The sequence below is a fragment of the Pelophylax lessonae genome (genome assembly GCF_965119305.1).
Source record: "Pelophylax lessonae genome assembly, chromosome: 4".
In the NCBI taxonomy this organism is placed as follows: Eukaryota; Metazoa; Chordata; class Amphibia; order Anura; family Ranidae; genus Pelophylax; species Pelophylax lessonae.
Genome location: NC_138771.1, coordinates 288,525,058 through 288,540,032, shown reverse-complemented (window position 1 = coordinate 288,540,032; position 14,975 = coordinate 288,525,058). Strand labels below are relative to the sequence as shown.

Genomic DNA, 14,975 nt, shown 5'->3' with positions numbered 1-14,975 from the left:
CAAGGTTTCTGAACAGTGAATGACAAGCAAGAGGATACCATCCTGCACAGATGCATTCCCGATTTCTCTAAAAGCTAATATGGGAAAGTTCTACAAAACAAAAATTGAGTGATCTTAAAACACAATGCTAATGTTTCTATATAACAGCCATTCTCAACCAGGGTTCTGTGGAACCCTGCGTTTCTGTCAGAGGTTGCTATGGTTTCCTTGAGCTTTGGCTGCTTGACCTCTCCCATCTGATGGTACCTGCATAGTTGGGACCAACACCACTTGGCAGAGCCTGGAGCCTGACACCAATGATCATTTTCGCTGTCTGTAAGGGTGGCATTCTGACTAACGATGTAAGGGGAGCATTCTTCCTCCTGACTACCAATATAAGCAACATTCACCCCACAGACCACCAACTGAACATAAATTCTTCTCTCAGACCCCAGTTTTTTAATTTTAGCTGGGATTTCCTAAGACCTAAAAAATATTCAAGGGTTCCTGGAGTAAAAAGGTTGAGAAAGGCTGTTTCACTGAATGCTCTTACTTGTAGCCCAAAAATATTTTACCATTCACATTATCACTGTCTAAAGATGATTATAAGCTGGAGAACACAGGTGCTTGTGAACAACAAAATGACATTGAACATTAGGCTCAATGAAAAAGAGAAGAGGACTCTGTGTGTATGTGGAACTCAATTGTTTTTGACACAAAACAGTTAATTATTACGGAAAGAAACTATTCGCTGTGTGATCTGAAATAATCATGGGAAGTTGAGCAGGTAACCAGGGAAACCCAGCTGCAGGCATTTCTAGCAATGCAGGGCTTCGGTGGATGCACATATTTTTCATTTTATGTGTTTTGCTCTATATAATACTGTGATTTCACATGTCTAAAAATTGTTTCAAACAGTAAATGTTTTTATGCTCCAAATGGTTTCTGCCTATACCATGCTGAAGTGGGAGTGATGTATATGTGTGTCCAGCAAAGATTAATAGTGGAAGGATAAAAAAAAAAAACTTTATAAACAGGGGACAAGCTTTATATGTTATATACAAAACTCCTCTTGCATGCATGAATCTGTTGTATTACTATACATGGGAAAAAACATAGAACTAGCATTCAACATAACATATTCTAAAAAAAGGAGCCTCAATTGCACACCTACCTATTCTCCGTATACGCACGTATGTTTACACTTCTAAATTCAAAGGATCAATATACCCAGTTTTATTGAAACATTTGAAGAATGATAAAAACTTTTTTTTTAATTTTTCGAAAACTTTGAGCAAAATCTCCACACCTGCGTTCCCTTCTCTACCCATACACAACAACCAATACCAGGGGATCCACCTCTCTTTGTAGAAGATCTCTAGATTAATTTCAGATCATCAGTCATCATAATTATTTTCTCAGTGTCCTCCAAAAAAATCATTTTGAGTGGACTGATGCCCCACCTCCCTTTAACTGGGTCGTTACACCCAAAACGCGGGATGTATCACCCAATTATGTGACCAATGTGATTGGCTGTCAGTGGTCACATGACCAGGAGCCTGTCCACCAATTCCTGATAATTTCTAGAGACTTGAAGCTGTCTATGATAACTTTGCCATTGTGCTGGGAGCATGCAACGAATGTGCACTTAACTCAGAAACTTTGGTCATCCATTGACACAAATGTGTGGCAAGTGGGTGTTAAAGCTCACCCTCTTTGCCATTCATTTTTATTCTGTGGGTGGCAAGAGGTTAAATATTGTAAATTATCATTAAACTTTCATTAACAGTCATAAGTCTTGCCCACCTTGTCAAGCTTTCCATGTACCTCTCATGCAGCTTTATTTTCTACCTTTTGCCTAGGTTCATTTCCCTACATGCTGTCCCTCTTTGCTTTAATGTTATGTTCCTTGTGTAGCACCCTCTAGTGTGCTACTAGAAAAGTGCAGGCAAATTGACTGGCTCATGAGAAAAAATTAGTCTTTGAAACTGGGTCAAGAGATTGCTGTAGTTCATTCTGGATGACTCATACAGGTAGGTCTCTGGTGCCTCCCTCTGGTTCTGGAAGTTTGGAGTAATTTCTAGAAGCTGGAGGGCAGAGGCCAGGAGGGTTAATCTGCATACTTAGGAGAACTTAGTCAATCCCCAGGCGGTGGGTCTGGCATGGTGGCTGAGCCATCCCTTTCCCTATCCATTCTAGGAGGGGAGTCGGGTGGAAGATGGAGTGCTGAGGAGACTATCGGTGGCCCTTGAGGGGAACCCCTTCCGGGGGGGGGCACTGCCCTGGGCTGGAGCTTGGGCTGGCTTGGGAGGATCCTGACAGCAGTGCGGTTTGAAAGGAATCTTTTCTAAGAAGCAGCAGCAGAAGCAAGGAGGACAGTGTGAGTACATCAACACAGTCAGGGACTTACAAGGGAAAAGACTGCCACATGTAGCAAGCCTTTCTGGAAGACAGCATTGTGCTTAAATCTTTTGTTTCCCTTGCCCTAGGAGATCTTCAGTAGCAGCTGGATGAGCTGGTGAAGAAGCAGTCAGGTGGGCTGGTAATTCCTGCAGTCAGTAGAAATGGGATCTGGATCTGGAGATACTCTTGTCTGCAACCTACAACATTTTATGCTACTTTCTAAGGGACTAAGAGTTCCTAGTTCTTAAGGGCTTTTTGCATTTGTCTTCAAGAGACTTGAAGTCACTATAGTCCATTTATTTTTATGGCATTTTTTAACTCAATAACTAATAACTCAATTAATAGGGTGAGGCACTGTGAAATACTGAATGTCCACAGTACCACACTGTGCTGATATGATACATTGACTCTAGAGAATGTGTGTTGCCTGGCTGTGCAGGAGTCGGAGAGCCATTTACCAGCAGCCCCTGCAGGGGTAGTGCTACACTTGCTTTTAACTCTTTGGCCGATTTTGATCTTGTATAGGGCTGGCTCTCCTTCCATTGACTTGAAAGTCAAGAGACACGTATTTCTGAAGGTTTTCCATACAAATAATATTAGGCCACAGGATGCGTTAACATGTTTTATTAGCATATTTAGAAATGTACTTCAATTCCCAAAGCATTTAGTGACAGGCAGAGCTGTATTTAGACATTAGGTTGCCTGAGGCACACCTGACTGATGAAGCCCCTTAGTACAAGCTCCACTCATTGTGTCATGTTTTAGTAAAAAATATTTCTAGAATGTGTTAAAAGGATAAGGTAAAAGGAGTAAATGGATCTGTTTTTTTTCAGGAATATGTTGGAACTGCACAGACCAGTAGACAAAAAAAAGAGCCCTCTGATCCATCTCTGCACTCTCCCTAAAGTTATCTTGCTAAATCTAGCTGCAAGTGTCTAGAGGTGAACAAAAGAGGGAAACAAAACTATGAAAATATTTGTCCATTGTAAAGCACAGGACCTGGAAGCTAGAGAAGATCACTGTAATACCAGTGTCTACTACAGTGGTTTCCAGCTTCTAGAGGAATCCCACGGCTATAGTATACCTGTGTGAAATGCCATGCCTTGAATTCTTCTTTAAGGTTTTGACTCTACCCCCTTACCCTGCTTCCCTAGGGTACTGACCCACAATTGTCATTAATGGTAAATACAGTTCTGGTGACAGTGTCTTTTAAAATAATAACCAATCCTTATTATTTCAGTTGTGCAGTGCATTGGGACTGAAAGTGCTTCACTGAGCTGGACTGCAGACAACTTCTTCTTTATTAGCACAAAGATGAGCCAACAGAAAGGGTGATCTGATTTGATCTGCTGCAAACCTTGTGTTATATATAGTATATGGTATTTCAGGGCCGTAGATATTTTTTTTTTCCTGGGGGGGTTCAGCCTTGAGTACCCAGAGAATATTAATTAGCATGTCTGCCATGCTGTGACAAATTGTGGTGTGTATATATACAGTATATACAGAGCCCCCAGCAGACACACCTGTTAGTGAAGCAAATAGTAAACATGGCTTCATTGTCAGCCGGACCCTGCCTGTCAGCCTTCTGGATTAGACAGGTGGTCTTCCCAGTGGCAGTGCGGCTCCCACAGCTGATAGGCAAAACTAGCCTAGCTGCTGTGAAAATGACTGATGCTCTGGGGGGGGGTTGGACCCCCCTGACTCCCCCCCCTTATCTACGCCCCTGGTATGTATATATATATTGTGGGAGATTAGCTCGGTGGCGGGTATGGATGACCCCTTGGGGGGGTGCGTTTACACAGGGAGATAGCTGAGAAGTGGTTGCAAACAACAGTTTGGTTTATTCTTGCAATTTACTTCACACAAGTGCAAGCCTCAAAAACATCAAAATAAAATAAAACACAAAATAAATCCTTGCCACTGTGGGCGGCTACCTTCTCACATACAGGAACCTACCTAGGGAGTCTGTCTCCAACCTACTGTTGGGCAAACTTTGCTGATCCTATAGTCCATGTTTTTCTTCACACAACAAATGTCCATTGAACATGTCCCTTTTCCTCTTCACATTGAACATGTCCCTTTGCTTTTCTCTTCACATAGCAACCATTCCTTTGCTTGTCTCTTCACATAGCAAACAGTTCATTTATTTCTTCCACATAGAAAAAATCCCAGACCTCACCTTGAGTAGTCTTCACACTTTTTACCCTCCTCAGCGCACATCACTTCAGGAGGTCTTTTCCCATGCTCACACAGCGTCGGGAGGCACACATCTGACTGCCCTCCTCTACCCACACGGCGTCAGGAGGCAGCAATCCTTCTCCCATGCCCACACGGCGTCGGGAGGCACACATCTGACTGTCCTCCTCTCCCCAGCTCGCACAGCGTCAGGAGGCAGCAATCAATAGACTTCCTTTGGACAAATTATAGAGGCCTTAACTTCCTCATTCCAAACAGCTGAAGGCCTTTCAACTTCCTTAAGCCGTCCTGGCTACCTCTGCAGCCGACACCCTATAGTAATTGGTGAATTTTCTAAACCAGGTAGAAATGTATCTCCTGTCTGTGACTACATCCACAGATTTACCTGACTTCCTGTCACAATATATATATATATATATATATATATATACATATATATATATATATATATATATATATATATATATATATATATATATATATACATAAACCTTAGTGTAAAATGTATGTACCAACCCAGCACTATTCCAATGCTTAACCAGAGTCCTGAGAATGAGGAAAGACAAAAGGGTGGTGGCACTATCTTCTAGAGTATATTATCACAGAAGTCTTTTGGAAAAACTGAAGCATGATAATAATATGAATATACAATATTATCCTATTTACCTGCCAAGGGATTTCTATTTCTGTTCATCCAGTTATAAGGGTTACACAGCTGTGTCATTATTTATGGCTTTAGAATTATTGTACTTACTCCAACGTTCGAGGTGATATGTAACATATTCAGCACAATCTTGGCATGTAGATGCACCTGCTGCATGTGTTTATGTTCTTATGTGCTTGTACGTATGTGTCAAAAGCCTCCTATGTGATAGAATATTGTAACGCCAGGTCTATTAGACCCCTCCTTGATGTATCCCCTGCTGTCAGGGTACCAATGGCAGTAGAAGGACTCTAGGACCCAGCATCTGTCAGGGCACCAACAGTAGGAGAAGGACTCTAGGACCCAGCATCTCTACCAGCACTTCACATGGGCCTTTATAAGGAAGCCTGTCAGTGGTTGAAGTTGCTGATTGATCTTAAGCTTGTTACCTGTTGCTCCTGTGATCCCTAGTTTCTGACCCGGCTTATTCCTGACCTGTCTCCTGGCTGTCTCCAGTTCCTGATCCCAGCTTGTCTTACGGATACCCTCTGCCTGCTTCTCGCGTTTGACTTCGGCACCACCTGACTTTGTCTGCTCTGCTTCCCACCGGGTTCCTGATCCTGGCTTGTGTTGACTATCCTACTGTCTCAGTGATTCTACAGACCTGTCACATCTCACAGGCGCCACCTGCCTGCAGACTCTGTTCATCACATCAGCAGTGTTCTGGAGTCAATCTGCTAGCAAGTGCCCAGGCGACCTGTGCTACTTTGTGCCCAACTCGCCCTTTCTCACCTCCAGGGGAGTCCTGAACTAAGCCACAAGGGAAGCCCTCCGTTCACTGGCCTCCAGCACCTGGTACCTGATACATGCCCTCCATTGAAACCAAAGGAGCACAGATCATGCTCCATTACCTTGTTCCCTGGCCATAGCAGCCAGGGAAAGTGACATACAAATCTAAGTGTGATATACTACATACAGTATCCCTTCATTTCTCATTCACCAGAGGGGAGATCAGCAAAGGCACATTCATTGGTCTCCCTTTATGACACCTGCTAACTTCTGTCATGCTAGTCCTGAGTCTGCAAGTGGGACAGTGGAGCCCAAGATACATGGTAGAGGCAGTTGGGTGGAAGGAAGCTTGGCTAGGTTGTGGAGGTGATTGAGTGGCTTTATTGATCCTCAAAACACTTCCATCACCTGCTTTACAAATGTAAACATTATCCTTGTAATAACACAACATGAAACATTACACCTTATTGTTTTGTGTACTATGAAAATAATAATGTACCTTTTACTACAGTATAAACTAGAAAATAGAAATAATTCAAAAGATTCATGATATACAGTGTGCTTTTTGTAAACATGAGTCGATACATGTTATGTATCTCTGCATGGAGAGATGCGCAATCCAGTCAGCATGGTATCTATATTATTACTGGCTGAGTAATCAAATAATAAACCCCAGTGTATTCTGACCTGAAGTAGGTCATCACAAGAGAAAGATGTTGTTATGAACAGAAGCGCCTCAAATGTCTTCAGAGCAACGTTTACAGCCCATCTGAAAAAAAAAAAATGCAGAAAGAATTCTATTAGGGTGAAATATGCAGTAAAAGCAGTGTGCCAATCAATCTGCTTACTGGTCATCCAGCATAAGTTCCACTGAAAATGTCTTAGGAAGAAAATAATTGACCAAGGTGCACACGGCACTGCAGTGCACCAAATCTTCTATTTTTTTTATTTCAGGTGCACCACCTCTAGAGGCTTCCTAGGGGAGACAAAAAAAAACATAAATGCAAAATATGAATGTTTTGTAAATTTAGGTGGGACGTTTGCAAGTGACTTAAAGTAAAACTATAAGCAAAACATTTTTTTTTTTCATTTTAGATAGAGTATGGGAGGGTTTTAACCCCTGTTAGATTTTTTTTTCACCATCTGTGTCCCACTGTGGAGATTTCCCTTAACTTTCTGTACCATAACCAAACAGGAAGTGAGAGGAAATCAATGCAAATAAAGGGAATTCCTTGGGGACCCCCAGGTCACCAAAACCATTGTCCCCTTTGGAAGATTTCCCCTCTATTACTTTTCTGGGGACAACTCAAAATGTGGGATTTTCTTTTACTTTCACTTTCAAAGATGATAGTAAACAGGACAAATAAAGAGGGTGAATCTCCCTAATGAGGGCACAGACAGCAATAAAAACGGACAACTGTTCTAATCCATCTCCACTCTATCCAAAAAAAAGTTTTGCCTTTATTTATACTTTAAAGAAGAAGACTGTGTTTCCTAGAGCAATAGTCTTATATACAGTGCACCTGGAAAGTATTTACAGCGCTTCACTTTTCCACATTTTGTTATGTTACAGCCTTATTCCAAAATGGATTAAGTTTATTATTCTTCTCAAAATTCTACAAACAATACCCCATACTGACAACCTGAAAGAAGTTTGTTTGAAATCTTTGCAAACTTATTAAAAATTAAAAAATTAAAAAAAAAAATCAAATTTTCATAAGTATTCACAGCCTTTGCCCAAAACTTTGTTGAACCACCTTTGGCACCAATTACAGTCTCAAGTCTTTTTGAGTATGAGGCTACAAGCTGGGCACACCTATTTTTGGGCAGTTTGTCCCATTTTTCTTTGCAGGACCTCTTACGATTCATCAGGTTGGATGGAGAGCGTCAGTGCACAGCCATTTTCAGATCTCTCCAGAGATGTTCAATTGGGTTCAAGTTGAGGCTCTGGCTGGGCCACTCAAGGACATTCACAGAGTTGTCCTGTAGCCATTCCTTTGTTCTCTTGGCTGTGTGCTTAGGGTCATTGTCCTGTTGGCAGATGAACCTTCGCCCCATTCTGAGGTCCAGAGTCCTCTGGAGCAGATTTTCATCAGGGATGTCTCTGTACATTGCTGCATTTATCTTTCCCTTGATCCTGACTAGTCTCCCAGTTACTCCTGCTAAAGAACATGCCCCCAGCATTTTGCTGCCACCACCATGCTTCACTGTAGGGCTGGTATTGGCCAGGTGATGAGCAAAGCCTGTTTTTTTACAGACGTGACCCTTGCCAAAGAGTTCAATCTCTGTTTCAGCAGACCGGGGGAATTTTATTTCTCATGGTCTGAGAGTCCTTCAGCTGCCTTTAGGCAAACTCCAGGCGGACGGTCATGTGCCTTTTACCAAAGAGTGGCTTTTGTCTGGCCACTCTATCTTACAGGCCTGCTTGGTGGAGTGCTGCAGAGATGGTTGTTCTTCTGGAAGGTTCTCTTCTCTCCACAGAGAAATGCTGGAGCTCTGTCAGAGTGGCCATCAGGTTCTTGATCATCTCCTTGACTATGGCCCTTCTCCCCCGATTGTTTAGTTTTGACGGGTGGCCCCTCCAGGAAGAGTCTGGGTGATTTCAAACCTCTTTTATTTATGGATGATGGAGGCCACTGTTCTCATTGGGACCTTCAATGCTGCAGAACATTTTCTGTACTCTTCCCCAGATCTGTGCCTTGATACAGTCCTGTCTCAGAGGTCTACAGACAAATCCATGGACTTTATGGCTTGGTTTGCATTTTGACATGCACTGTTATCTGTGGGACCTTATATAGACAGGTGTGTGCCTTTCCAAATCATGTCCAATCAACTGAATTTACCACAGGTGGACTCCAATCAAGTTGTAGAAACATCTCAAGGATGATCAGTGGAAACAGGATGCACCTCAGCTCAATTTTGAGTGTCATGGCAAAGGCTGTGAACACTTATGTACATGTGATTTTTTTTTTCATTTTTGATTTTTAATAAATGTGCAAAGATTTCAAACAAACTTCTTTCACGTTGTCATTAAGGAGTATTGTTTGTAGAATTTTGAGGAAAATAATGAATTTAATTAATTTTGGAATAAGGCTGTAACATAATAAAATGTGGAAAAATCGAAGCGGTGTGAATACTTTCCGGATGCACTGTAAAGGGTAAGGCCGGGTTCACACTAGCTGCAGCTTGCAGCAGGGGGCTCTCTGTTTCAGGTGCAAATCAGGTCCGAATTTTTGCCTGAATTCGGACCTGAAATGGAGCCACACAGGAATCTTTTCTAGTGTGGATAGCGGCTGCCCCGGAGTGTGAACCAGCTCCAATTTGCATAAGTGTGAACCCAGGCTAACTCAAGCAACTTGCATTCCTGCCTTCTTTTAATATCAATGCCAGTTCATTAATATACACATGCTTTTATGGGTGTACCTTTCTCTAAACCAGCTTTTTTCAGCCTTTTTCACATGAAGGAACCCATGGAATACATTTTTGGCTTCAGGGAATCCCTACTAATAATTATTATATTTACAGTACATTAGTATGATGGTCACTGTGAAGACTGCTACTTACATTTGTGGCCATTGGGTAGATTTCCCCCCTAAAAAGACCATTGGTGTCAGTGGTTACTCAACAGAGAGGCAGAAACTGCTGACTGTCCAGGGAACCCCTAGCAACCCCAGGAGGAACCCTAGTTTAGAAAGCCTTCTTTAAACCATAGCTGTGTTACCAGTTTTTATACCACAAAGGAACTCTGTGGAGCAAGTTGGCCCTAGAGAGAGATTCTTTTAGTACATGTTGAGTCACTGCAACAGAAGTAAACCATTAACTTAGAGAGCACACAAAGTATATAAATTTGATTTAAATTTTTTTTTTAAATAATAATATTCTGCTCCCTTCAATAAAAGACTATGGAACTTCCTGGAAAATGTACTTGTATATTTTGCGTAATATTTTTACATAAACAAAAAGTTTCAGCACTGTTAATACAACCTCAACATTGTAATAGCAGCCACACAATCCTTCTGTAGGGAAATGGTGGATCCTGCTTGCTTCCCACTGGTAAACACCTGTCCTCTCTCCTAATGGCTGAGCCAGGTTCTCTGTGTCTTGGTGCATGCCTAGGCCACCTGCCAAATGCATAATGCCAGAAACTTCAAGTGTGTCTTTGACTTCAAATGGTACCAAATATAATCCCTACTTAGCTTGCAGGAACAGTGCCATAGCAAAATAGTTCCTCTTGATAATTTAGGTTGTTCTGGTAGTCTGATCCTTGATTTTCATTACTATTTTGCCTATCCTGCTATGCTTTTTTGCCTGATGCTATCTTTATTTTTTTGACTATGCTTTTGTCTGTTGATTTCTAAATTTTATTTGATGAACAGTCTCCAGTGCAGCAAAATGGGACCACAATCAGAATATGTCATGCATAAAAAAACAATACACCTCATGAAGACCTACACTTGGGTCTTTGGGAGACCTTGTAACACAGGTGAAACACACAACCAATCGCAATAACCCAGCAAGGTATATCAACTCATACTTTCTAACAAAACTCAACCCAACCAACACTGCCAACATGGCCAGCATACAACTTGGTCAAATTCTACTAGCTGTAACTATTTACCTAAAACAGGCTAAGCCTAAGGCTAGGCTGAAAAATGATTAGCTGTGCTCGTGGGCAGAATCTAAATTTACCAGGACAAGCAAGTATATGTGAGAGCCTTACCATCATTTCCTTTTTGTTTTTGATTATTTTTTTAATGATCACAAAATTAAACTTGTTATAAAATAGTTTCTATATTTCTGGTTAGTAGAACAGTAAAGCCTTCTTAATAAAAAGGGATTAATGTCTAATTCCATTAACTGTACATAAAAGAGTTTCCCTTAAATTTAAGATTATTTTACCTAATTTCAGGATGGTGGGTGGAAGATAGCAAATAATGGCAAACATGGTTTTGTTCACTGTTCTGGAATGAGTAGTAATTGTCTTGTTTTTTTGGATATGTTAGGAAAGCTTTACTGTGCTATATACTGGTTCAATTGTTTAGTCTCATCTCACCATATCCTGTAGGGTTATACAGTCTTGTTTTGCCTATAGGTTAAGAAACCTACCATTATAGGATTTTTTTTCTTGCCCTTTTGCTCTTTATATGTATTGTTCCCTAGTTAACAGTAGATATCAATAATTATTTTTTCACTGAGTCAGTCCGTATCGATCAATGTCTATCTGTTTATACCTGTCACTGAACTTTATATGTCTTTATGATATTTATTTCCACCTCTGAGCTCTGTGACCTTTAAAATTGGAGTTGCTGGACAGACTTCTTCATTTAAAAAGTCATGGAACTCATGTAAATTATATAAATCCTATAAACTACAAGAGCAGTTCATTATCCTAAAAATAATGCATTCCAGAGTAAACTAAATGTATGTTGAACTGTAGTTATCCAGAAAATGTCACGTTATCTAGCTAGACTAGCATTTTTTATAAATGTCATTACATTGTTAAATCACTCGTCATGGCACAAGTCATAGAAATGCTTATTTATGATGATATGACCACAATAGACCCAGACAGGGTTGTGTTTACTATAAGGCCTCATGCACACTGAACGCTTTTACAGCTACTGTTTTTGGCATCAGATGCTTTTTTCTGCAGCTAGTAAACTCCCCAGCATGTTATCCTATGTGTCTATGCACACATAGGCTGTTATTAGCAGTTTTTGGCAGGGGCATTTTTTTGGCTGTAAAAAAAAAACAGAACTAGTGGGTTTTAGGAGGCAATTTTCAGCTGTTAAAACGCTCTAACGCTGATAAAAGCTAAAAAATGCTGAACAAGGCGGCTATTCGGTGTTTATCAACATTTTTGAGCCATGAGCTTTTTTGTATGCATGTATAGTTTTGCTAAAGAAAAGCTAAAAAATGCTACAGCTGAAAAAAAGCTAAAAAAAACTTTGAAAAACTAGCTAAAACTAAAAGCTACTGCAAAAAAGCTGACAAACGCCTACAGCTACAGCTTGCTAATGATGTTTTGATAACGTCAAGTGTGCATGAGGCCTACAATTTCATGCACACTGGACATTTTTACAGCTGCTGTTTTTGGCTTCAGACATATTTTTTTTTCTGTAGCCAGTAAACTCCCCAGCATGTTATCCTCTGTGTCCATGCACACATAGGCTGTCATTAGCGTTTTTTGGCTGGGCCGTTTTCTGTATTGAAAAAACCCCCAGAACTAGTGGGTTTTAATTTGTCAGCTGTAAAAATGCTCTAACTCTTATAAAAGCTGAAAAGCTTTTGCGGGAAAATAGTTATGCTAAAAAAAAAACAAAAACATTACAGCTAAAAAAAAACGCTGAAAAACGCTGCACAACTCATTCTACAGCTTTCTACATATAATGTTACTGGCATTTTTATACCATCAAGTGTGCATGAGGCCTAAAGCATGTTTGGCCAGTAAAGTTAGAGGGCAGCACCAGTGGCGGCAAATCCAACAACCACCCCCCCTACCCCCTAGCGGGACAGATGGCCGGCCGGCAGGCAAATACACCACCCCCCAGCGGGACAGATGGCCGGCCAGCCGGCAAATACACCACCCCCCTCAGCGGGACGGACAGCCAGCATTCTTACCTCCTCCGGCTGTGCGTCTCCTCCCTCTTCCTAGCCAATGGCCAGTAAAATCGCTTCTCTTTTCAGCCAATCCTGAAAGGGGTCTCACGACCCACTTCCTGATTGGCTGGGAGGAGAATCAGTGTGATAATAGCATATATTCATTCGCTATTGTCATACAACTGGGTGGGCTCAGGGCGCAGTGCTCTGCGCCCGAGCCCACCCTTTTTTGAAGCGTATTAGAGCCTCTGGGTCTAATCAGGTGCTTCAAAAAAAAAAAAAAAACCCTATTGGAATCCATGCATCCGGCACCCCAGATTAGGGGGCCGGATGCATAGATGGGGGGGGCGGTTCCCCCTGCACCTCCAATGGACAGGCTGCCACTGGACAGCACCAAGCTTTACAATTTACAAATTATAAATATATTTTTTTTTTTTACTTCTGGCCTACTTTGGCCACTTGTAGCTTAATTGGTAAAATAAAAGGTTAGGAGAAAGAGGTGCAGGGGATGTTCAGAAGAGTCAGAAGGTTCTTTCAAGAACAATAATTCAAGAAACATAAAATCCACCTCTTTCATCCACCTCTCTAATTCTGCTTAAAACAGACAACATGTTGCCTCCATGAGAATAGTCTTGCAGATGTTTTTCTAAAGTATTCAACAGACACAAGTTTCCAAGAGAGCATTGCCATTCATTAATCACCATGTGCCTAGGGCAGTGTGATGTCTAATACAACCATGAACTATTGAACTTCACAGTCTTAGTGCCGGTTCACACATATGCGATGTCAGTTCACATGCAATGTCTGTGCCATGCAAATCCAGCCATGCAGATTGCATGGCTGAATTCGCATCGCATTCTGACCAAAGTCACACAGGAACCTTTTTTTTGGTCCGCACCAGAATCGAATCGCATGGCTGTTCACACCTATGCTATCTGATTCGTGTCCGAACTGACAGGTCATACTGCAATATGAGAAAAGGAAGGAGGAACTCCCCTTAATGGGACTTTATTGGTCTTTATCCAATTGATTATGAGAATACTGTGATATGCAAACTAATCTGGGGGTGTCAGTCATTTAGTATTGACACTCCCAGCAGTTCGCATATGGCAGTGTGAACTGCCTGCGAGTCAGGTGCGATGCGGGAACCAGCAGTGGATTTGCAGGGTTCCCGCATCACACCAATGTGAACCGGTACTTATAGAGTTGTTTTAGTTCATAATGCTTGATAATGAGTTTACCCATAATGCTTTACCCAAATAATAATGCTTTACCCAAGTACTGACTATGCTGACAGCTCTTCTGCTCCCTGTCCTTGTATGTACTTTTGTTTATGTCTCCCTTCATTTATTGTATTTTTTGTAGCACTTTGCCTTATTTTGCACTAGAAACATTAATCTGGCTTAAAAAAAAAAAATAGAGAATAATATTTGTATTTATTAAACAATAGTTGGATAAGAGTCGGTTCACATTAGAGCGATCCGACTTGCCGGGGCGACCTCACAAGTTGCGGTGCGCTGCTCGCACCGCGACCTCGGAGCGGCCAGCTCAGACTTCATAACATTGAAGTCTATGCAGGTCGCTCCGGGTCGCCCCAAAGAAGCTCCGGACCCTTTTTCTAAGTCGGAGCGACTTGTGTCGCTCCTATTAGAACGGGTCCACAGCTTCTCTATGGCAGGCGACCTACGGCGAATTTTTAATGATGTCTTATGATCGAATGAGGTCAAACTGAAAGCTCAACAGGTTCATTTAATATTTTTTATCATTGTAAAGTAAATCTTTATTGCTGTTTGATAGATTCTGTGTAGCGTAGTCCATTTTAAATGAAGGGCTGGTTTACACAGAACATGGTGCTGGAAAAGGCACATTCTGGGCACATTTCCCACACTGTGTTCTAAGAGCACTGCCTTTGTAATCTGCTGCAGGTTCCAATACATTGTTAGCAGCACCCCAAATACAGATTGCAAATGCAGTGTGTTTGTGGGCACCAGTTTCCATGGAAGCACACTACAGGGGGTCCCCGGGTTACAAACATCCGACTTACAAACAACTTCTACTTACAAATGGAGGGAGACAACAGGAAGTGAGAGGAAATCTACCCCTAGGAATGGAAACTCACTCCTGGAAGAGTTCTCATGGGAAAAAGATGTCTCCACTGAAGCTTTTTTTTACCAATCCTTGTTTCCTCAACAACCCAAAATTTTCAAAATCCAGTTGTCATAGGGACAGAAAGTGCGTTAAAAACTTCTGAACAGGGGCACAGACAGAAAAACAAATGGTACAGGGGATTTAACCCTTCCCTATGCTATCCAAAAAAACTTAAAAACGATTCTTTTGGCTGGAGCTAAACTTAAAAAATTTACCT

The 14,975-nt window shown here is 41.5% G+C and overlaps 1 protein-coding gene across 1 annotated transcript in view; it reads right to left on the bottom strand.

Annotated features, from left to right (window-relative positions):
* Positions 1 to 14,975, bottom strand: part of LOC309552612 (uncharacterized protein) — a gene marked incomplete at both ends in the record, with an annotated part of 398,170 nt that overhangs the window by 232,175 nt on the left and 151,020 nt on the right. Inside the window, 2 exons of the mRNA XM_082253553.1 lie at positions 6,698 to 6,779; positions 6,859 to 6,986. Of these exons, the coding sequence (XP_082109679.1) occupies positions 6,698 to 6,779; positions 6,859 to 6,986 (210 nt within the window). The remainder of the gene's footprint in view (positions 1 to 6,697; positions 6,780 to 6,858; positions 6,987 to 14,975) is intronic.